We start from the raw sequence: 23729 nt of genomic DNA, 5'->3' as shown, positions 1-23729 counted from the left end.
GTTCTTTAAGTGTCCCTGGGGGGCTGAGGGGCCTTGGGGGCTGAGAGGCCAGAGAGGCTGAGAACTAAGCCTTCTTAATAAAAGCCCCAGCGTCTCGCCTCCCTCTTTCCTTCTCTCCCCCAGAGAGCAAACATCTCTCAGCAACACGCATTATTTCCCAAAATCCCCTCTCCATCATTAAAGACGGAAACAGTCTGCATTCCTTCTCCCCCTCCATCCCCATCTACCAAAGAGGTTTAACCCAAAGCTGGCCCCGTAACCATGACGATGGACAAACAGAAAGACGGACGACAAAGTTGTTGGGCTCAAAAGAGGGAATCTTTGCTCATTAAATTATTTGACATGGGGACAAAAACGTGGGGGAAATGGTTGAGAGGCACAGAGAGGGGCAGAAGTAAAAAAAGATTCTCGACTTTTCAGGCATTGAAATGCCTTGAAATGCCCTGAGGAGGCCAACTCTCATAGAGCCAATTCAATTGCAAAGGAAATGTCTCCGGTTAAGCATTTGAAAATGGTCTTGCCAGAGGGCTCTTCACCCAAAAGATGAAAGACTTGAACAGTGTCTAGACTCTTGGTGGGCCTTGGTTCCTCTGGTTTAAAATATTGTGGGGGAGAGTGTTGACTGATTGGAGTTGATTTCTGTATTCTTTCCCAATAGTCTGGCCAGCGACTAAAGAAGAGGGGACACATGTAGACTGTTCACAGGAGCCACCTTGGACAAGACCTTGGCCTGAAATCAAAGACAAATGCTTGCCGGCCTTTGATGAGCGAACATATAAAAATATACGAGGCAGCGCGAGTATAAAAAGCAGCTTCAGAATATGAAGTGGCTCCAAATGAGAGCTCTCTCGGTTTCTCTCAAAATGAAACAAGAATATTATTAAAAACTCCCAGGCTATAATCAGTCATTCATTCATTCATTCAATCTCCACCACATAATCATTTGTTTCCAGAGTCATGGCTTTCCCCTGCCAGTTGGAGAGGCCCCAGACCCTGGCCTCTGCTCTGCTCTAGCCTCTGTGGAGCTGAGTTGGTCTTACATTTAGCAAGCCCATATGTGACCGGGGGTGGTCAGGGACAGCTTTGTGTCACCAAAGCCAAAACATCAGTCACTACAGTGACAGGACTGGACACACTCCAAGCCCAAGGGGAAAGTATAGGCCTCGCCATATTCATCCCCTTATTTATACAGTCATTGATCCATCCCCACAAAGTGACAAAATATCCAATATGAATGTACAAACCTAATGTAGATATGGAATATGGAATACCAAACAGCACTATATCTAGTTATGCATCTAAGCCCAGCGAGCCCATCTCTAACCAATCCTATCCTGCCATGTCAAGCACAATACTGAAAGTTTTGGAGACTGGGGTTTGAAAGGGCTAGATTGGTTACATCACTAGGCTGCAGGATATGATGGGTCTGTTGGTGTGTGTGTGTGTGTGTGTGTGTGAAAGAGTGTTTAGAAACTTGGTGAATGGGGAACTCATAGTGTGGTCGGATATCTTTCTCAGTGTCTGACCACTTAAGTCAGCACTCAGAAACGGCCTCTACCCACAAACCAGAGGCACGTACCACCCTCACATTCCAACCAGTGTAAACTGAAGGCTCAGATATTATGTACAAGCTCAGTAGACCCACACCACCATGTAACAGCATCAGCATGAGGTTCGCTTGAGAACGAGTCTGTGCTCTTTTGTCCGATGTGTAATCTAAACTATAGTAAGACAACATATCGACACACAGGCTTGGAAGAGTATGGCGACTAAAGCTGGGCAATATGGACAAATATCCATATCGCGATAAATTGCCTGAATTGACGCAATAACAATAAATAGAAAGACATGTTTCTAACATTAATGTGCACCACAGTTTTTTATTTATTATCCTACTACTACTAGTTTGATGGTTGAAGCCATCAATTGTACCATTAACAAATCACCCATATTAGCAAACTTATTATATTTCAAACTTTACATTTCTGTCGTATAGGCTACTTATCGTAAACAATATCAGCAAAGTGCCTGCAATAAGTGCCCAATAGACATTAATGGTAAATAATGTACTGTGTAGTTTTGGAATCACTTTTATTGTAAATAAGAATATATTATGTCTCTAAACACTTCGACATTAATGTGGATGCTACCATGATTATGGATAATCATAAAGAATTGCGAATAAGGATGAGAGAGAAAGTTAGAGGCAGAAATATCACCCCCCCCAAAACAATTTTAACCTACGCTGTTATTGGTAATGGTAAGAGGTTAAAGAAATGATGTGATTGGTGTCTTTTGTCACTATCTAATCACGATTGATCATTGAAAGACATGTATTTGGTTTAAACTCTTTCACTTGGTTTCCTTTTAGAGCCAAATAATCATGTTTTAAAGCAACATGCTATACATCCGCCTTACTCTCAGATAAATAAGTAGTACTGCTAGGTTTTACATAGTCAAATATAACAAATAACTACATTCTTAATTAAGAACTGTACAAATAATACATTTGTGACATCAATATATATTTTTTTAACGTATAAAAATAATTCTGCACGCAAAACATTTATATTTGACATTTAAGTCATTTAGCGGATGCTCTTATCCAGAGTGATTTAGAGTAAGTGCATTCATCTTAAGATAGCTAGTGGAGACAACCACATATCACAGTCAAATATGTAGCACACGAACACTTCATTCCAGCTAAACAATGGATATACAGCGTTTTTCCCACACATGAAGGTACCCATAAGCAATCTTTTTAAAAAATGTTTTATGAAAACGCACAAATGTGAAAAATTGGTGGATACAGCGTTTTGGAAATAAACTCTTCAGATGCAATTCCTAGGCTGATAAGGGCATTAGTGCATTAACCCTTTCAGAGTCACTGTCCTGAACTTTTAGATAAAACAGTGTAGAAGACGGAAATGTTGGTGTGATTCTTGGGCAGTAGTCATATACCTCATTTTCACTATGGTCAACCTTAACCATACTGTGCTGGCTCAGATACTTTTTATGGGCACGTGGTCCTTTCCAGCTTGGTTCCAGTAACTATGGTGGATGTGTAACCAGACTAACCCAGTACATCTCGGGCTTGGCTCAGTAGTGTGAAAATAGCTCTACTGTACCTGTCAGACACTGCCTTCATAAACTCCTCCAGCAGGTCATCATAGGCCTGGCCTCGAATCCTCTTGTGTCTCAGCCCGATGTACAATGGGTCCTTCAGCAGCTCCTAGAAAAAGTGTGTGTGTGGGGGAGGGAGGGGGGGGGATTAGGGTCAGTTCATACAACCTTTTCCATCTGCAGCAGCTGGGTATGTCACACATACTGTAGGAACAGACATCACACTGTGAGGCATGAGAGAGAGAGGAGTTTGGTCTGATTGGGTTCCATTTACTCCTGCATTTTAGACCACTACTTATTTTTTTTAAAAAGACTGGGTTAGAGTTCACAAGGCCGCTATCCTTCAGACTCAGATACCACTGACCCTCACCAAATCAAAAGTGTTGGCCTTATCACCCTTGTTGGATTGAATTCCATTTCTGTCGTCACTTTTCACTCCTCCCAAGGGCTATTATGGGAGAAACAAAGTCAGACAAGCTGGTAACGCTTAGATCCATAAATTACCTCATTGCTGTAGGTAAAAGCTCAAATTAAGCTTCTGGGCAAAAATATGTGGAAGTAATTTGCTGAAAGTCATTGGAAGAAGTAATCCACTCTCCCAAAACTCTTCGTTGAAAACTGTCCTTTGGTCAGAAAAGTGCATCGGTTTTCTTTTTTGTGTGCAATTACAACATGTTAAACTTTAAATCGGCCTATCATACCCCTTTTACTAGGGATTCAAATGCCACTGGTGTTGGTTGGATTTGTATCAGGCCTAATTTTGGGATTAAAAAACACCACACCGTTCACCAAAATATGGACCAATGGAGGAACCAATATGATGGGAAAGGTGAAATTAGGTTAGGTTACCATCACAAAGTCCAGTACCACATTCTGAGTAGTTAGTCCGTTTTATTGCGTTCCAAGCTGGCATGTTATGAATGTTGTTTCGAAGACGGCCAGATTGAGACAAAGAGAAAGACGGATTGACTAACTATGCTGGCACATCAGCCCTTTGACTAAGGCCTGAGTTCTGTTCGAGTGCGCGCGTGTGTGTGTGTGAGGAGAGCAATGGCATCTGGTATTACAGTTAATATTTAAAGGGTTAAAGGGCTTTGAGAGGACAAGAGGAGACATTCTCTTCAAACACAGACCAGGGTAGGATGCTGAGGAGCTTAATTTGCCAGCCTTAATATACATCTCTTCTGTAGCCCCTCACATCTCTTCAGGGAGTGGAAGAGATGAGACTCTCCTCTATTCATAATGTTAAGTGCTCCCTTTGCCCCATTGGATGGAGAGATAAAGGGAGGAGAAGGAGGAAGGCGTGGAGTTGGGATAAGGATCAGGAGCAGAGGTCACTGGGCATGTGTGTGTGTGTGTGTGTGTTTCTGTGTGTGTAGCTTGTCTGCATGTCTGTGGTGATCCTGATGGAGTCCTTGGTGAAGAGGGGCCTGGGTTTAGAGGGCCCCTGTATGTGATTTATCACACACACACACTTTGATGTGCACATAACACACACACACACACACACACACACACACACACACACACACACACACACACACACACACACACACACACACACACACACACACACACACACACACACACACACACACACACACACACACACACACACACACACACTCTCTACAATGTGTCTCTTCTTTGATGTGGTCAGCTAGTGTTTTATTTTGTGTTTTTATACTGTACTTCTTCTATTTGTCTTATCTATCTCTGGCATGTCTGTAAAGAGAGCCACTTGGAGCCAGGTTCTAAATGCGGGATGTCCTCCCTAGGCTACCACTTGTCTTCTACCCCCATCCCCAATCCTGGCCCCCCTGTCTGCCTCACTGTTTGCTTCAGTGGAGGCTACTGAGAAGAGGAAGGGGAGGACCATCCTCCTCAGGGAATTTCATTTTTTGATAAAACTACACTAAATATATTCGTATTTCACCAAATAATTGATTAAAACACACTGTTTTGCAATGAAGGTCTACAGTAGTCTCAACAGCACTCTGTAGGGTAGCACTATGGTGTAGCTGGAGGACAGCTAGCTTCCGTCCTCCTCTGGTTACATTGACGAGGCTCATGGTTCTTACCCCCTTCCATAGACTTACACAGTAATTATGACATCTTCCATAGGACGTCCTCCAACCTATTAGAGCTCTTGTAGCATGAACTGGCATGTTGTCCAAACAATCAAAGGATTGGAGAATGAATCTAGTACTGAAAGCATAAGCTACAGCTAGCTAGCACTGCATAAAATGTTTTGAGTAGTTGACTCAGAGAGAAAGACAATAGTTAAACAGTTTTGAACAAATTGTGACAATGATCTAGGCTGTGTGTAGCGGTAATGGTACGGTTTGGCTTGGAAAGGTTTTTTCGCCTGGTCACATACAGCTGATGTGTTGTGAATTGAAGTCCACAAGCAAAGGGAAAAGGTGAGAAGCAGGAGAGTGCATAGATGTGAAAAGGAATACAACGTGGCTACTATGAAAGTGAACTCTGAATGGACACCCCACTTTGGGTCCAGGAGAGCCCACCCAACACATTGTGTGGGATGACATCACCGGGGTCTCATTTCAGTGTGTGTGTTGTGAGACAGAGGCTATACCAGGTAATTTCAGTGAAAGAGAAAGGGAGAGAAAGAGGGAGTGAGTGGGAGAGCGAAAGAGAGAGGGCCAACTTTCCCATAACACTCACTGTTTAGTTTATTTCCCAAAAGACACATTTAGATAAATGGCCATTTAGAGAAAAACAAATGTATGTGTTGTATACTCACTCTACAGATCTGTTTACTGGGAGGGAAAACAATGTGCAGACACAGAGACATGTCTTACTGATGAGTGTGAGTGTATACAGTTGAAGTCGGAAGTTTACATACACTTAGGTTGGAGTCATTAAAACTTGTTTTTCAACCACTACACAAATTTCTTAATGACAAACTAGTTTTAGAAGTTGGTTAGGACATCTACTTTGTGTATTACACAAGTAATTTTTCCAACAATTGTATACTGGCAGATTATTTCACTTATAATTCACTGTATCACAATTCCAGTGGGTCAGAAGTTTACACACTTGTTTAAACAGCTTGGAAAATTACAGAAAATTATGTAATGGCTTTAAAGCTTCTGATAGGCTAATTGACATCCTTTGAGTCAATTGGAGATGTACCTGTGGATCTATTTCAAGGCCTACCTTCAAACTCAGTGCCTCAGTGCTTCTTTGCTTGACATCATGGGAAAATCAAAAGAAATCAGCCAAGACCTCAGAAAAAAAATGGTAGACCTCCACAAGTCTGGTTCATCCTTGGGAGCAATTTCCAAATGCCTGAAGGTACCACGTTCATCTGTACAAACAATAATTTGCAAGAATAAACACCATGGGACCACGCAGCCGTCATACTGCTCAGGAAGGAGACACGTTCTGTCTCCTAGAGATGAACGTACTTTGGTGCGAAAAGTGCAAATCAATTCCAGAACAACAGCAAAGGATCTTGTGAAGATGCTGGAGGAAACAGGTACATAAGTATCTATATCCACAGTAAAACGAGTCCTATATCGAAATAACCTGAAAGGCCGCTCAGCAAGGAAGAAGCCACTGCTCCAAAACCACCATAAAAAAGCCAGATTACGGTTTGCAACTGCACATGGGGACAAAGATCTCATTTGTTGGAGAAATGTCCTCTGGTCTGATTAAACAAAAATAGATATGTTTGGCCATAATGACCATCGTTATGTTTGGAGGAAAAAGGGGGAGGCTTGCAAGCCGAAGAACTCCATCCCAACCGGGAAGCACAGGGGTGGCAGCATCATGTTGTGGGGGTGCTTTGCTGCAGGACGGACTAGTGCACTTCACAAAATAGATGGCATCATGAGGAGGAAAATTATGTGGATATATTGAAGCAACATCTCAAGACATCAGTCAGGAAGTTAAAGCTAAGTCGCAAATGGGTCTTCCAAATGGACAATGACCCCAAGCATACTTCCAAAGTTGTGGCAAAATGTCTTAAAGACAAAGTCAAGGTATTGGAGTGGCCATCACAAAGCCCTGACCTCAATCCTATCGAAGATTTGTGGGCAGAACTGAAAAAACGTGTGTGAGCAAGGAGGCCTACAAACCTGACTCAGTTACACCAGCTCTGTCATGAGGGATGGGCCAAAATTCATCCAACTTATTGTGAGAAGCTTATGGAGGGCTACTCGAAACGTTTGACACAAGTTAAACAATTTAAAGGCAATGCTACCAAATACTAATTGAGTGTATGTAAACTTCTGGCCCACTTGGGAATGTGATGAAAGAAATAAAAACTGAAATAAATCATTGTCTCTAATGTTATTCTGACATTTCACATTCTTAAAATAAAGTGGTGATCTAACTGACCTAAGACAGGGAACGATTACTAGCATTAAATGTCAGGAAATGTGAAAAGTGGAGTTTAAATGTATTTGGCTAAGGTGTATGTAAACTTCCGACTTCAATTGTATGTCTGTGTGTGGAAAATAGACGAGAGAGAGAGCGAGATGTGCATCTGTGTATGTGCTTGTGTATGTGATGAGATGCAAGAGAGCTGAATGATGCGTCTTTAACAGAAACAGTGTGTGTCTGTGTATGCGTGTTTGTGTGTGCGTGAGAGGGAGATGTCCACAGGTAGCAGGAACCCCACAGCACAGCACATCCCATAAATCAGAAACATCCTATACAGGAGCTCTGCCATATCCCATCTGTTTACTGGACATGTTCCCAAAACATTACCCCTGGACATGTTCCCAAAACATTACCCCTGGACATGTTCCCAAAACATTACCCCTGGACATGTTCCCAAAACATTACCCCTTGCTATATCATGTTCTGGGATTACACACTACCACAGGGAGAAGAACATGACTGGGGGAGATCCAAGCTGAGTCTCACATAGCACCCTACAGTACTTCCTCATTCCTATATACTTTTGACCAGGTCTCATAGGGAATAGGGTGCCATTTTGGACACAACCCAGTCTTTCCAGTCAAGGTCCAGACGTCGCAAGCCTGACCTCAGTCAAGGAGTCCTCATACCTACCCAAGGTCAGAAATAAGCCGATAACGACAGTCATGTTTTCAATTATTTACTGCCAACCTCCCGCCACCTCCTACCACTGTGTAACCCTCTGTCTGTAGGGGCTGGAGCATGGCATCAGACCAGTGTGTCTGAGATAATATATTATGACTCATGCCAAAGGAACTCCATATGGCTTAAGACACACAGGCACTCCATTTATCCTATTACAACTAATTTGGCCCGTCACCTCTTCAGAACACAATGGAAAACTAGAGACTAGAGTGCAAGGCCCTAGTTCACGTGAGGTTGTGGATCATATGCACGCGCACACACAGACACGTGTGCACACACACATAAATCTGTGCGTGTGTCTAGGAATACATGGGTGCGCCCGTGCCTGAATGAGTGTTTGTGTGCGTGTAATCATCCTGATGGAGTGCTTGCTGGCACATGCTGCTGCCCGGGGCGGGCGAGTTGATTTTTAAGGTAAATGTGCGTGGCCTGTCGTAAACTCTGACAGATGCTGCTGTGTGATATTATTTTGCAGTGCTACATCTGCAAACACTTTACATTTACGTTTGGAAAACAACAGGCAGAAACCTGTAAATCCTCTGAGTGTGAGGAAGAACACCTTTTCACACATGAAGGTTACGGCCCATTCTAGCACTGTGTGATTTGAAGAACTGCCCATTATTCTCAACAGTTGCAGTACAGTCCCTGCCACAGACACACATCATACAAAGGGAGAGTAGCATGAAATATGAGCACACACCGCTAAATGCACACATAAAAAAAAAAGATTCCTTACACACACATACATAAACTCAGCAAAAAAAGAAACGACCCTTTTTCGGGACCCTGTCTTTCAAAGATAATTCGTAAAAATCCAAATAACTTCACAGATCTTCATTGTAAAGGAGTTTAAACACTGTTTCCCATGCTTGTTCAATGACCCATAAACAATTAATGAACATGCACCTGTGGAACGGTCGTTAAGACACTAACAGCTTACAGACGGTAGGCAACTACGGTCACAGTTATGTGCCTATGGGCACAAACCCATCATCGCTGGAGCAGATAGGACTGGAAAAAAGTGCTCTTCACTGAGCCGCTGTTTTGTCTCACCAGGGGGATGGTTGGATTCGCGTTTATCGTCGAAGGAATGAGCGTTACACCGAGGCCTGTACTCTGGAGCGGGATCGATTTGGAGGTGGAGGGGCCGTCATGGTCTGGGGCGGTGTGTCACAGCATCATTGGACTGAGCTTGTTGTCATTTCAGGCAATCTCAACATTGTGCGTTACAGGGAAGACATCCTCCTCCCTCATGCGGTAACCTTCCTGCAGGCTTATCCTGAAATGACCCTCCAGCATGACAATTTCACCAGCTATACTGCTCGTTCTGTGCGTGAATTCCTGCAAGACAGGAATGTCAGTGTTCTGCCATGGCCAGCGAAGAGCCCGGATCTCAATCCCATTGACCACGTCTGGGACCTGTTGGATCGGAGGGTGAGGGCTAGGGCCATTCCCCCCAGAAATGTATGGGAATTTGCAGGTGCCTTGGTGGAAGAGTGGGGTAACATCTCACAGCAAAAACTGGCAAATCTGGTGCAGTCCATGAGGAGGACATGCACTGCAGTACTTAATGCAGCATGTGGCCACACCAGATACTGACTGTTACTTTTGATTTTGACTCCTGCTTTGTTCAGGGACACATATTAAATTTCTGTTAGTCACATGTCTGTGGAACGTGTTCAGTTTACGTCTCAGTTGTTGAATCTTATGTTCATACAAATATTTACACATGTTAATTAAGTTTGCTGAGAATAAACGCAGTTGACAGTGAGAGGACGTAACTTTTTTTGCTGAGTTTACGTACATGTATGTAGTTATTAAAACATACATGTATGGAGTCATTAAAACTCATTTCTCAACCACTACACAAATTTCTTGATAACAAACTATATAGTTTTGGCAAGTCAGTTAGGACATCTGCTTTGTGTATGACAAGTAATTTTTCCAATAATTGTAAACAGACAGATTATTTCACTTATAATTCACTGTATCATAATTCCAGTGGGTCAGAAGTTTACATACACTAAGTTGACTGTGCCTTCAAACAGCTTGGAAAATTCCAGAAAAGGATGTCATGGCGTTAGAAGCTTCTGATAGGCTAATTGACATCATTTGAGTCAATTGGAGGTGTACCTGTGGATGTATTTCAAGGCCTACCTTCAAACTCAGTGCCTCTTTGCTTGACATCATGGGAAATTCAAAAGAAATAAGCCAAAACCTCAGAATTCTTTTTTTGTGGACCTCCACAAGACTGGTTCATCCTTGGGAGCAATTTCCAAACGCCGGAAGGTACCACGTTCATCTGTACAAACAATAGTACGTAAGTATAAACACCATGGGACCACGCGGCCGTCAAACCGCTCAGGTCTCCTAGAGATGAACGTACTTCGGTGCAAAAGTGCAAATCAATTCCAGAACAACAGCAAAGGACCTTGTGAAGATGCTGAAGGAAAAAGGTCAAAGTATCTACAGTGCCTTGCGAAAGTATTCGCCCCCCTTGAACTTTGCGACCTTTTGCCACATTTCAGGCTTCAAACATAAAGATATAAAACTGTATTTTTTGTGAAGAATCAACAACAAGTGGGACACAATCATGAAGTGGAACGACATTTATTGGATATTTCAAACTTTTTTAACAAATCAAAAACTGAAAAATTGGGCGTGCAAAATTATTCAGCCCTTTTACTTTCAGTGCAGCAAACTCTCTCCAGAAGTTCAGTGAGGATCTCTGAATGATCCAATGTTGACCTAAATGACTAATGATGATAAATACAATCCACCTGTGTGTAATCAAGTCTCCGTATAAATGCACCTGCACTGTGATAGTCTCAGAGGTCCGTTAAAAGCGCAGAGAGCATCATGAAGAACAAGGAACACACCAGGAAGGTCCGAGATACTGTTGTGAAGAAGTTTAAAGCCGGATTTGGATACAAAAACATTTCCCAAGCTTTAAACATCCCAAGGAGCACTGTGCAAGCGATAATATTGAAATGGAAGGAGTATCAGACCACTGCAAATCTACCAAGACCTGGCCGTCCATCTAAACTTTCAGCTCATACAAGGAGAAGACTGATCAGAGATGCAGCCAAGAGGCCCATGATCACTCTGGATGAACTGCAGAGATCTACAGCTGAGGTGGGAGACTCTGTCCATAGGACAACAATCAGTCGTATATTGCACAAATCTGGCCTTTATGGAAGAGTGGCAAGAAAGCCATTTCTTAAAGATATCCATAAAAAGTGTCGGTTAAAGTTTGCCACAAGCCACCTGGGAGACACACCAAACATGTGGAAGAAGGTGCTCTGGTCAGATGAAACCAAAATTGAACTTTTTGGCAACAATGCAAAACGTTATGTTTGGCATAAAAGCAACACAGCTGAACACACCATCCCCACTGTCAAACATGGTGGTGGCAGAATCATGGTTTGGGCCTGCTTTTCTTCAGCAGGGACAGGGAAGATGGTTAAAATTGATGGGAAGATGGATGGAGCCAAATACAGGACCATTCTGGAAGAAAACCTGATGGAGTCTGCAAAAGACCTGAGACTGGGACGGAGATTTGTCTTCCAACAAGACAATGATCCAAAACATAAAGCAAAATCTACAATGGAATGGTTCAAAAATAAACATATCCAGGTGTTAGAATGGCCAAGTCAAAGTCCAGACCTGAATCCAATCGAGAATCTGTGGAAAGAACTGAAAACTGCTGTTCACAAATGCTCTCCATCCAACCTCACTGAGCTCGAGCTGTTTTGCAAGGAGGAATGGGAAAAAAATTCAGTCTCTCGATGTGCAAAACTGATAGAGACATACGGTAATATGGTAATAAACCCCCATTTGCTCTCATCCTTTGGGAGTAGCTACAGAGTGCATTGAGGACACAGACAAAGACTATGAGGCAGCTCATTAAAGTGGGTATTTTGATGCCTATAAACGTACGGGAAGAGTTGAGCATCCCCCCAAGCATCCCTAAACTGGATCTGTGCACCATAGATGGCTTCTGGATAGTCTATGGTCTTTCAAAATCTTTCAATAGAACAATAGAGTTCATGCATAGAAATGTCTATGGAGACGCCACTAAAGAGATGGGGGGCCAAAGGCCATGGTATTTACCTCTGCTATGAGGCAGAACAGAGTGGGAGAAACTGGCAGAGAGAGAGAAAATATAATCCTGTTCACCAAGATCCAATGCCACCTACTGTATTCATGCTGCAGTGCAAGATCTTTTATAGGTTCTCTCATAAGCCTTTTATGTGTGTTTTATGAATACGGGGGATTTCTGCTGGGTCTCAGTGTAGTTTGATGAAGTGTGAATTGGCCAGCCGACATAAGAGAACATGGAGAGAGTTTGTGGACACCGTCCACACAGCGAATGCTACATCGGACATGGATAGGGCTAGTCCATCTGTTCAACTCTGCTTCCGGTCTCCTTCCCTTTCCCTCCCCCTTCCTTTGTTTATCCAACTTTTATACTGGTGTCCTCGTTTTGCTGCCCATGGAGTGTCTCTCATTATTTCTCTCCATCACCTTTGATTATTGCCAGTCGTTTACATCTTTGACCGGTCCTATACCCGGGTAACCCCAAATCCATCTCCCTCTTCTTTCCTCCCACCCTTTATCTATCTATCTATCTATCCTTCTTTCACAGTGATGTCTTCTTTTAGGTCTCCTTCTCAGCATCTTGATAACTGTCTAGATCATGTCTATCCTTGACCGGACCGACCCAACTAACCCCAAATCACCATTCATCCTCTCCCCAACTCTTATACTGAAACACAATCAGTGGCTAGGAGAGCTGGTCCAGGAAATCAGAGGATGGCTCAGAGTTGACTCAGCTGTGGCTTAAAAGACAGGCAGCAGGCATGTGGTGGCAGTGCCACACCCTTTGGCCCAGCTCTGGATGACATGGAGAAAATACACAGAGTTTAAATATAGCCGTGTACACAACACAGACTATTCTTGGTTTGCTCCCGTTTAACAGTGTAGCCACAGCACACGTGCCGCCCGGCCTAGTGAGGCTCCTCTTTCAGCTATAAAGAGGAGGGCCAGGCCATACATAGGACCAATGGGACCAGCAGGAAAAACCAAACCAGAGGGCCTCTTTGAATACTGTCGACTGGTGGTGCTGGCGGATTGAATAGGTGCTTTTCTAGCTGGCATGGGTGAACGGTGCTGCTTTCCTCAGTTGCGTTCCCTGGTTGTAAAGTGTTAGAGTTTCTCGTTTCTTGGCTGTTAGTGTTTGGAAATTGGAGTTTGGAGACTGAGGGGCTTACCTGATTATAACGTATTGACTTGAGGGTATTTTCTTAGCTGGCAAATTATGTCTAGCATATAATATGTTACAAAGTTGACCGTTTTTTGTTATGTAGTTGACAGGTGTCAAGTGTAGGATAAAGTGAAGTGAAGTGTATCATCTTGTTTGCATGTAGCTATGTATTCATTTGGTTGTTGGGTGTGTCTCTTCTTACCTCATTGTCTGTGCCCACATCCAGCATGACTGGCAGACACTGCTGGGGTGGCATGCCTCCACAGGCCGTGTAGAGTGCCAGTTTGCCCACAGGGATGCCCATGCCATAGCAGCCCAGGTCCCCCAGGCCCAGGATCCTCTCTCCGTCCGTCACACACACCGCCTGTCAATCACATCACATCTGTCAATCATACCTGTGATTCTATGTCAATCAAATACATTATCAGTCAGAGCAGACTGCCTATGGCTCTTGATAAGTAATTTCCTTTCAGATTCCTGTTTGAAATGAACCAAATAAGCTCTCAGAATAGCCAAAAATGTTATAATATCAGGCAGTGAAAATACAGTAATTAGCAAATAAAGCCAGCACATTCATTAGCCAATCAGTTACAGTAAGTGTACATGATCAAACAGGAAATAGTCACACAACGTCAACAGTGAAGTGGTGACTCCGGGATGCTGGGTTCCTCTGTCCAGTGTCTATTATTTTGCCCATCTTAATCTTTCCTTCTAATTGGCCAGTCTGAGATATGGCTTTTTCTTTGCAACTCTGCCTAGAAGGCCAGCATTCCGGAGTCACCTCTTCACTGTTGACGATGAGAATGGCGTTTTGCGGGTACTATTTAATGAAGTTGCCAGTTGAGGACTTGTGAGGCGTCTGTTTCTAAAACAAGACTCTCCTAATGTACGTATCCTCTTGCTCAGTAGTGCACCGGGGCCTCCCACTCCTCTTTCTATTCTGGTTAGAGTCAGTTTGCGCTGTTCTGTGAAGGGAGTAGTACACAGCGTTGTACGAGACCTTCAGTTTCTCACATGGAGAATTTCTCAGAACAAGAATAGACTGACGAGTTTCAGAAGAAAGTTATTTGTTTCTGGCCATTTTGAGCCTGTAATTGAACCCACAAATGCTGTTGCTCCAGATACTCAACTAGTCTAAAGAAGGCCAGTTTTATTGCTTCTTTAAATCAGCACAACAGTTTTCAGCAGTGCTAACATAATTGCAAAAGGTTTTTCTAATGATCAATTAGCCTTTTAAAATTATAAACTTGGATTAGCTAACACAATGTGCCATTGGAACACAGGAGTGATGGTTGCTGATAATGGGCCTCTGTACACCTATGTAGATATTCCATAAAATAATTCAGCCGTTTCCAGCTACAATAGTCATCTAATACATTAACAATGTCTACACTGTATTTCTGATCAATTTGATGGACAAAAAAAGTGCTTTCTTTCAAAAACAAGGACATTTAAGTGACTCCAAACTTTTGAATGGCAGTGAATAAATATAGAATAAAGCACTACATAAAGGAGAGACCTAAGACAACAACATAGAAAAGCAGCAACACATGACAACACAGCATGGTAGCAACACAACATGGTAGCAGCACAAAACATGGTACAAACATTATTGGGCACAGACAACAACAGCACAAAGGGCAAGAAGGTAGAGACAACAATACATCACCCATAGCAGCCACAAATGTTAATAATAGTGTCCATGATTGAGTCTTTGAATGAAGAGATTGCGATAAAACTGTCCAGTTTGAGTTTGTTGCAGTGACCCAGGCATGTATGTGCTTTGGGGACCTTTAACAGAATGTGACTGGAAGAATGGGTGTTGTATGTGGAGGATGGGGGCTGCAGTAGTTATCTCAGATAGGTGGGAGTGAGGCCTAAGAGGGTTTAATAAAAAGGCATCAACCAGTGGGTCTTGCGACGGGTATAGAGTTTTACAAGCACTGTAGATACAGTTGAAGTCGGAAGTTTATATACACCATAGCCAAATACATTTAAACTCACAATTCCTGACATTTAATCCTAGTAAAAATTCCCTGTTTTAGGTCAGTTAGGATCACCACTTTATTTTAAGAATGTGAAATGTCAGAATAGTAGAGAGAATTATTTATTTCAGCTTGTATTTCTTTCATCACATTCCCAGTGGGTCAGAAGTTTACATACACTCAAATAGTATTTGGTAGCATTGCCTTTAAATTGTTTAACTTGGGTCAAACGTTTTGGGTAGCCTTCCACAAGCTTCCCACAATAAGTTGGATGAATTTTGGCCCATTCCTCCTGACAGAGCTGGTGTAACTGAGTCAGGTTTGTAGGCCTACTTGCTCGCACGCGCTTTTTCAGTTCTGCCCACACATTTTCTATGGGATTGAGGTCAGGGCATTGTGATGGCCACTCCAATACCTTGACTTTGTTGTCCTTAAGCCATTTTTCCACAACTTTGGAAGTATGCTTACGGTCATTGTCCATTTGGAAGACCCCTTTGCGACCATGCATTAACTTCTCAAGACTGATGTCTTGAGATGTTGCTTCAATATACCCACATAATTTTCCTCCTCATGATGCCATCTACTTTGTGAAGTGCACTAGTCTGTCCTGCAGCAAAGCACAACATGATGCCACCCCCATGCTTCATGGTTGGGATGGAGTTCTTTGGCTTGCAGGCCTCCACCTTTTTCCTCCAAACATAACGATGGTCATTATGGCTGAACAGTTCTAATTTTGTTTCATCAGACCAGAGGACATTTCTCCAAAAAGTACGATATTTGTTTCCATGTGCAGTTGCAAACCATAGTCTGGCTTTTTTAATGGCGGATTTGGAGCAGTGACTTCTTCCTTGCTGAGTGGCCTTTCAGGTTATGTCAATATAGGACTCGTTTAACTATGGATATAGATACTTTTGTACCTGCTTCCTCCAGCATCTTCACAAGGTCCTTTGCTGTTGTTCTGGGATTGATTTGCACTTTTCGCACCAAAGAACGTTCATCTCTAGGAGACAGAACACATCTCCTTCCTGTGCAGTATGACGGCTGCGTGGTCCCGTGGTGTTTATACTTGCGTACTATTATTTGTACAGATGAACGTGGTACCTTCAGGCGTTTGGAAATACATCCACAGGTACACCTCCAATTGACTCAAATTATGTCAATTAGCCTATCAGAAGCTTCTAAAGCTATGACATAATTTTCTGGAATTTTCCATGCGGTTTAAAGGCACAGTCAACTTCGTGTATGTAAACTTCTGACCCACTGGAATTCTGATACAATGAATTATAAGTGAAATAATCTGTCTGTAAACAAAAAGTACTTGTGTCACGCACAAAGTAGATGTCCTAATCGGCTTGCAAAAACTATTTGTTAGCAAGAAATTTGTGGAGTGGTTGAAAAACGAGTTAATGACTCCAACCTAAGTGTACGTAAACTTTCGACTTCAACTGTAAGTAGGGCCTTGGATCGTGATAAATAGTTTTAAGAGGTCCTGTGAGCTCAGGCTGCAGAGGAAAATGCCATTGTGTTGACAGCTGTGAACAGGTGCACGAACGGCTAGCGGCTGCAGCAGGTTTATCTTTCCATGCCAGGAATACCTGGAAGATTCTTCCTACTGACTATATATGACAAGCTCATGACTTGATATGGATGCCCGATGAAGACCTACGGGTCGAAACGCTGTTGTAAATAATTATCACCTGTGAGCATGTGCAGTAGTGTGCTGCGTTGTCCTGTCTGTTTTCCACGAGTTTTGCCTACAACTCCAGCACCCGTGGAATGTACCTGGATGTGCGTATGTTCTTCAGCTTTGCACATAGCTGTACTGGCATATTAGAGCTCAGTTGGTTGTAATGGCCTCAAACAGGCCAGATCCTAACTGGTGATATCTGTTGAACTTATTGACATCAATGCACGATTTATGAGAAAGTTGGAAAGTATTCAGACCCCTTGACTTTTTCCACATTTTGTTGTTTCGTTACAGCCTTAAACAGAGAATTAGTGAACATAAAAGTTCAATCCGGAGAAACGACAGGGATTATCCAGTCGCAGTACATTTCAATGACCTGAAGCATTTCTACCTTTAGATTCTGTGGCATAGAGAAAGTTAAGATATCAGATAGGGGAGGAGATATTAATAATACTCTGAGTAAAAGAGAATGTTTTGGAGTTTTCACCCTCCAGACATTATTTCCTAACGGACTTAATCATGAAATGCCTATGTATGTTATGCTGTGAATTTGAATATCAATTATGTGCCTATTTAAGATTACTCTGATGTTTTTCGAACAATGTACCCAATGATTAATGAAAATTTGCTATGTCCTCATTGTGGCTTTACAGATGTGTTTAATACGTCTTATTTATACAGTTTTGTAATATTTATGAAATGCATGTTGTTATATTTGGTAGCACTTGTTTGTTTTTCCTTCACCTCCAACCCCTTTCCATGTGTGGAACGGATGTGGGTGGGGCCAGGTCTACATAAGGGTGCAAATAAAATAAAAATCACTAAAGCTTTGACGAAGGCCATGAGGCCGATACGTAAGCTTATTAAATGTTCTGTTATAATCTCCACCCGGCACAGCTAGAAGAGGACTGGCCACCCCACATATGCTCTCTCTAATTCTCTCTTTCTTTCTCTCTCTCGGAGGACCTGAGCCCTAGGACCATGCCCCAGGAATACCTGACATGATGACTCCTTGCTGTCCCCAGTCCACCTGACCGTGCTGCTGCTCCAGTTTCAACTGTTCTGCCTTATTATTATTCGACCATGCTGGTCATTTATGAACATTTGAACATCTTGGCCATGTTCTGTTATAATCTCCACCCGGCACAGCCAGAAGAGGACTGGCCACCCCACATAGCCTGGTTCCTCTCTAGGTTTCTTCCTAGGTTTTGGCCTTTCTAGGGAGTTTTTCCTAGCCATCGTGCTTCTACACCTGCATTGCTTGCTGTTTGGGGTTTTAGGCTGGGTTTTTGTACAGCACTTTGAGATATCAGCTGATGTACGAAGGGCTATATAAATACATTTGATTTGATTTGATTAAATATCAGTGATACTACCAAGAGCAGTGTGCGGTTTCCTTTTTTCTTCATCTTGTCCAACTGTTGCCATGCACCTGCAAATAAGATTGCCCAGTGTGCAAATGTGCGAGTGCCTTTTGAATTTTGTGATACAGCCTTATTCTAAAATTGATTCAATTTTTGTTGTTTTTCCCCATCAATCTATACACAATACCCAACTATGACCAAGCAAAAACAGGTTTACAGAAATGTTTGCTAATTTATTAAAAATAAAATAATTGAAATTATTTATCATAAGTATTCAGACCCTTTACTCAGTACTTTGTTGAAGCTCCTTTGACAGCGATTACAGCATCAAGTCTTCTTGGGTATGACGCTACAGGCTTGGCACACCTGTATTTGGGGAGTTTCTCCCATTCTTCTCTGCAGAGTCTCTTGAGCTCTGTTGGATGGGGAGCGTTGCTGCACAGCTATTTTCAGGTCTCTCCAGAGATGTTTGATCTGGTTCAAGTCTGGGCTCTGGCTGAGCCACTAAAGGACATTCAGAGACTTGTCTTGGATGTGAGTTTAGGGTCATTGTCCTGTTGGAAGGTGAACCTCCGCCCCAGTCTGAGGTCCTGAGCACTCTGGAGCAGGTTTTCATCAAGGATCTCTCTGTACTTTGCTCAGTTCATCTTTGCCTCAATCCTGACTAGTGTCCCAGTCCCTGCCACTGAAAAACATCCACACAGCGTGATGCTGCCCCCACCATGCTTCACCATAGGGATGGTGCCAGGTTTCCTCAGAAGTGATGCTTGGCATTCAGGCCAAAGAATTGAATAGTTAGTTATTTTTTTAGACCAGAGAATATTGTTTCTCATGGTCTGAGAGTCCTTCAGGTGCCTTTTGGAAAACGCCAAGCGGGTTGTCATGTGCCTTTTACTAAGTAGTGGCTTCTGTCTGCCCACTCTACCATAAAGGCCTGTTTGGTGGAGTGTTGCAGAGATGCTTGTCATTCTGGAAGGTTCTCCCATCTCCACAGAGAAACTCTAGAGCTCTGTCAGAGTGATCATCAGGTTCTTGGTCACCTACCTGACCAAGGCCCTTCTCCCCTGATTGCTCAGTTTGGCCGGGTGGCCAACTCTAGGAAGAGTCTTGGTGGTTCCAAACATCTTCCATTTAAGAATGATGGAGGCCACTGTGTTCTTGGAGAAATTCAATGCTGTAGACATTGTTTGGTACCCTTCCCCAGATCTGTGCCTCGACACAATCCCGTCTCGTAGCTCTACGGAAATTTTCTTCAACCCCATGGCTTAGTTTATGCTCTGAAATGCACTGTCAACTGTGGGACCTTATATAGACAGGTGTGTAACTTTCCAAATCATGACCAATCAATAAAATTTTCCACAGGTGGACTCCAATCCAGTTGTAGAAACATCTCAAGGATGATCAATGGAAACAGGATGCACCTGATCTCATTTTTGAGTCTCATAGCAAAGGGGCTGAATACTTATGTAAAATAAGGTATTTTTATTTTCTTTTTTTTTAGGCAATTAAAAAAAAAAACTTTTTGCGTGGTCATTATGGAGTATTGTGTGTAGATTGCTGAGGATTTTTTATTTATTTAATCAATTTTAGAATAAGGCTGTAGCGTAACAAAATGTGGAAAATGACATGGGGGGCTGTATACTTTCCTTAGGCACTGTATATACAGAAGTATGTAGACACCCCTTCAAATTTAAGGATTCGGCTATTTCAGCCACACCCGTTGCTGACCGGTGTGTAAAATCGATCACACTGCCATGCAATCTCCATAGACAAACATTGGCAGTAGAATGTCTTTCCAACAAGTCAGTTCGTCAAATTTCTGCCCTGCTAGAGCAAATGTAAGCGCTGTTATTGCGAAGTGGAAACGTCTAGGAGCAACAACGGCTCAGCCAAGAAGTGGTAGGCCACATAAGCTCACAGAATGGGACCGTTGGGTGCTGAAGCGCGTAGCACATAAAAATCATCTGTCCTTGGTTGCAACACTCACAACAGAGTCCCAAACTGACCCTGGAAGATAAGTCAGCACAATAACTGCTTGTCGGAAGATTCACAAAATGGGTTTTCATGGCCAAGCAGCTGCACACAAGCCTAAGATCACCATGCGCAATGCCAAGCGTTGGCTGGAGTGGTGTAAAGCTCGCTGCCATTGGACTCTGGAGCAGTGGAAACGCGTTCTCTGAAGTGATGAATCACATTTTACCATCTGGCAGTTCGGCGGACGAATCTGGGTTTGGCGGATACCAGGAAAACGCTACCTGCCCCAATGCATAGTGCCAACTGTAAAGTTAGGTGGAGGAGGAATACTGGTTTGGGGCTGTTTTTCATGGTTCGGGCCAGGCCCCTTAGTTCCAGTGAAGAGAAATCTTAAAGCTACAGCAGACGATGACATTCTACTATTCTATGCTTTCAACTTTGTGTCAATAGTTTGGGGAAGGGCCTTTTCTGAGCATGACAATGCCCCTATGCACAAAGCGAGGTCCATTCAGAAATGGTTTGTCGAGATCGGTGTGGAAGAACTTGACTGGCCTGCACACAGCCCTGATCTCAACCCCATTGAACACCTTTGGGATGAATTGGAAAGTCGACTGCCAAAGTCGTTGGCCTAATCGCCCAACATCAGTGCACAACCTCACTAATGCTCTTGTGGCTGAATGGAAGCAAGTCCCTGCAGCAATGTTCCAACATCTAGTGGAAAGCCTTTCCAGAAGAGCGGAGGCTGTTTTAGCAGCAAAGGGGGGACCAAATCCATATTAATGCCCATGATTTTGGAATGAGATGGCCGACGAGCAGGTGTCCACATACCTTTGGTCATGTAGTGTATGTGTGCCTTTCAGTAACGGCTGTTGGGAGGAGCTATAGGAGGATGGGCTCATTGTAATGGCTGGAACTGAATGAATGGAACGCTATCAAACATATGGAAACCATATGTCCTCTTATAGCTCCTCCCACCATCCTCCACTGGTGCCTATCCCCAGTTATCCCAGAATTACCAAAGATGCAAACCCCTGACTTCTAAGCCAGGGCTTCCCATCTTCCTCCTAGAGAGCCACTCTGTTGCAGAGCAGATTTTCACTCTAACCCTGATCTAACACACTTGATTCTACTATTTAGCAGTTCACCAGGATCTTGAGTTGCTGGATCAGGTGTGTAATATACAACAGGCCTGGAGCAAAACCCTGCATACCCAGTAGCAATACCTGCCTTAAGCCGTCAGACAGAACAACTAGGCCTAACAGTGTAAAGGGCATAGCACCCCCAATAGAGAGATAGGGTGCAATTTCAGACACAACGTATTTCCGCACTATATAGGGAAAAGGGTGCCATTTCAGGTTTGACTATAGACTTACACGTATGTCCTTCTCTGGCCAGCTCTGGAGCACGGTGGAGATGTGAGTGAGGTCATGGATGGTGATGAAAAGCCCCCTGGAACAGATCAGAGATCAGATGAGTTATAATGAGTGAGACTAGATAAACTGTTTACAGTGCCTTTTCCATTGCGCATCGATTACCAACATAAGGAAATACTATACTTTTGCTCAGTACGGAGACAAAAAACATTGTCTTTTGCATTCAGTGTCAAATGGTTCCTTGATACCTGAGTGGAAGCTTGGAATTAACTTTAAGCACCATTTCGGTAGCTTTAAAAATCCAATTTTTCCCTCTACTTGTGCTGTAATGTCCCAGAGCAGATGTCACCTGGGAAATGGATCGCTGGGGCAGGGACCCCTCTAGTGCTACTCTGCTCCAGGAAAAGCTAGACAGATACGCTTAGTCTGTGTGCGTGTGTGTAGGCCCACGGGGTGGGAGGTCCAGCCCAGAAGGGTTTCAGATCGGTCCAACAAAGCCATCTGCCCACGATGTGGAGGCACCATCATCTCCATACGTGCCAGCAACAATAAAAAAAAAACATCTATATTGTCAAATCCGCCCAGAAACTAAAAACACAGATCAAATCTGGAAAGCGAGAAGGAAAATGTGAAGCACCAAACAGACCAAAACCCTATTAAAAAATAATCAGAACACAAAACGTTTTGGAAAGAAGAAGAGAGACATGAACGTGTCACATAAAAATGATAACTGTAAAGTTTCAGCTGAGCTTGACCCCAATGTCATGGCTGGGTATTAACTTACCTGCGAGACTTAGGTAACTAGAGACAATAACAGTACAGAGACAGTACAACAAGTACAACAAGTCTAATAGTATTGACAAACCTGTCACACCCTGATCTGTTTTACCTGTCTTTGTGCTTGTCTCCACCACCCTCCAAGTGCTGCCCATCTTCCCCTGTGTTCTCTGTCTGTTGCCAGTTCGTTTTGTTTCGTGAAATCTAACAGCGTTTGTTCCCCTGCTCCTGTCTGTTCTTGCTCCTGTTTACTAGTCCCTTCCTGGGTTTTGACCGTTCTGTCTGCCCTGACCCTGAGCCTGCCTGCTGTTCTATACCTTGCCCCACCTCACTGGATTATTCACCCCTGCCTGCCCTGACCCTGAGACTACCTGCTGTTCTGGACCCTTTGCACCCTCTCTGGATTACTGACCCCTGCCTGCCTTTGACCTGTCGTTTCCCTGCCCCTGTACTAGAAATAAATTGTTATTTCTTCAGCACTGTCTGCATCTGGGTCATACCTGAAACCTGATGACACAATTCTTTTATCAAGGCCCACTAGATTATAGCATTGGATTCTGTTGTGAGATTCGGTTAGCCATGAATAGTTTGCTAAAAATGAGGGGTCACATTTCATCCCCCTGAGAAACTGGAAACATGCAAACCTTTCTACTACATCATTTCATTTAGAAATGGAAACCTCTGGAGTTGAAACTTGGGTTTTGGGTTAGTTTCCGTGGTGTGTGTGTGTACGTGCATGTCTGTTTGCACGTGTGTGTCTGTGTATGCATGTGCGTGTGTGAGCGCACGTATACATCTATATGCATGTGTGTATGTGTGTACGAGGCTGATAGAGGACCAGTCAGTATGGGGGCCACATTACTTCAGTTAAAAAGGTAGAGAGAGAGCCTCTCACACATGGTGACCCACGTCACTCACCCCGGGGCTCTACATATTTGGCCTCCATTGGTAAACACTGTGTCCTCCTGCCACATTTCTGATGAATCTGAATCGACATGTCCAAAATAAGAATAGAGAGAAAGAAACAGACAATGAGGAAATGAAGAGCAGGTAAGAGAAGGGATGGAAATGTGATTTTACAGCAAA

At 43.2% G+C, this 23729-nt stretch overlaps 1 protein-coding gene across 3 annotated transcripts in view; it reads right to left on the bottom strand.

The window, feature by feature from the left end:
• The window catches only part of me1 (malic enzyme 1, NADP(+)-dependent, cytosolic), a 124445-nt gene that overhangs the window by 26379 nt on the left and 74337 nt on the right, over window positions 1–23729 (bottom strand). For 2 of the 3 annotated variants that reach the window (XM_036973913.2, XM_090229344.1), the window contains 3 exons: window positions 21867–21942; window positions 13686–13847; window positions 3129–3232 (listed from right to left, as the gene is read on the bottom strand). In XM_036973913.2, coding sequence (XP_036829808.2) covers window positions 3129–3232; window positions 13686–13847; window positions 21867–21942 — 342 coding nt within the window. Of the gene's footprint in view, window positions 1–3128; window positions 3233–13685; window positions 13848–21866; window positions 21943–23561; window positions 23688–23729 lie in introns of those variants that run through there. The other variant, XM_090229343.1, reaches the window with a different exon arrangement.

Source organism: Oncorhynchus mykiss, chromosome 3 (genome assembly GCF_057628025.1).
Source record: "Oncorhynchus mykiss isolate SJ-2025 chromosome 3, ASM5762802v1, whole genome shotgun sequence".
Classification (NCBI taxonomy): Eukaryota; Metazoa; Chordata; class Actinopteri; order Salmoniformes; family Salmonidae; genus Oncorhynchus; species Oncorhynchus mykiss.
This window is presented reverse-complemented; position numbering and strand designations above follow the sequence as displayed.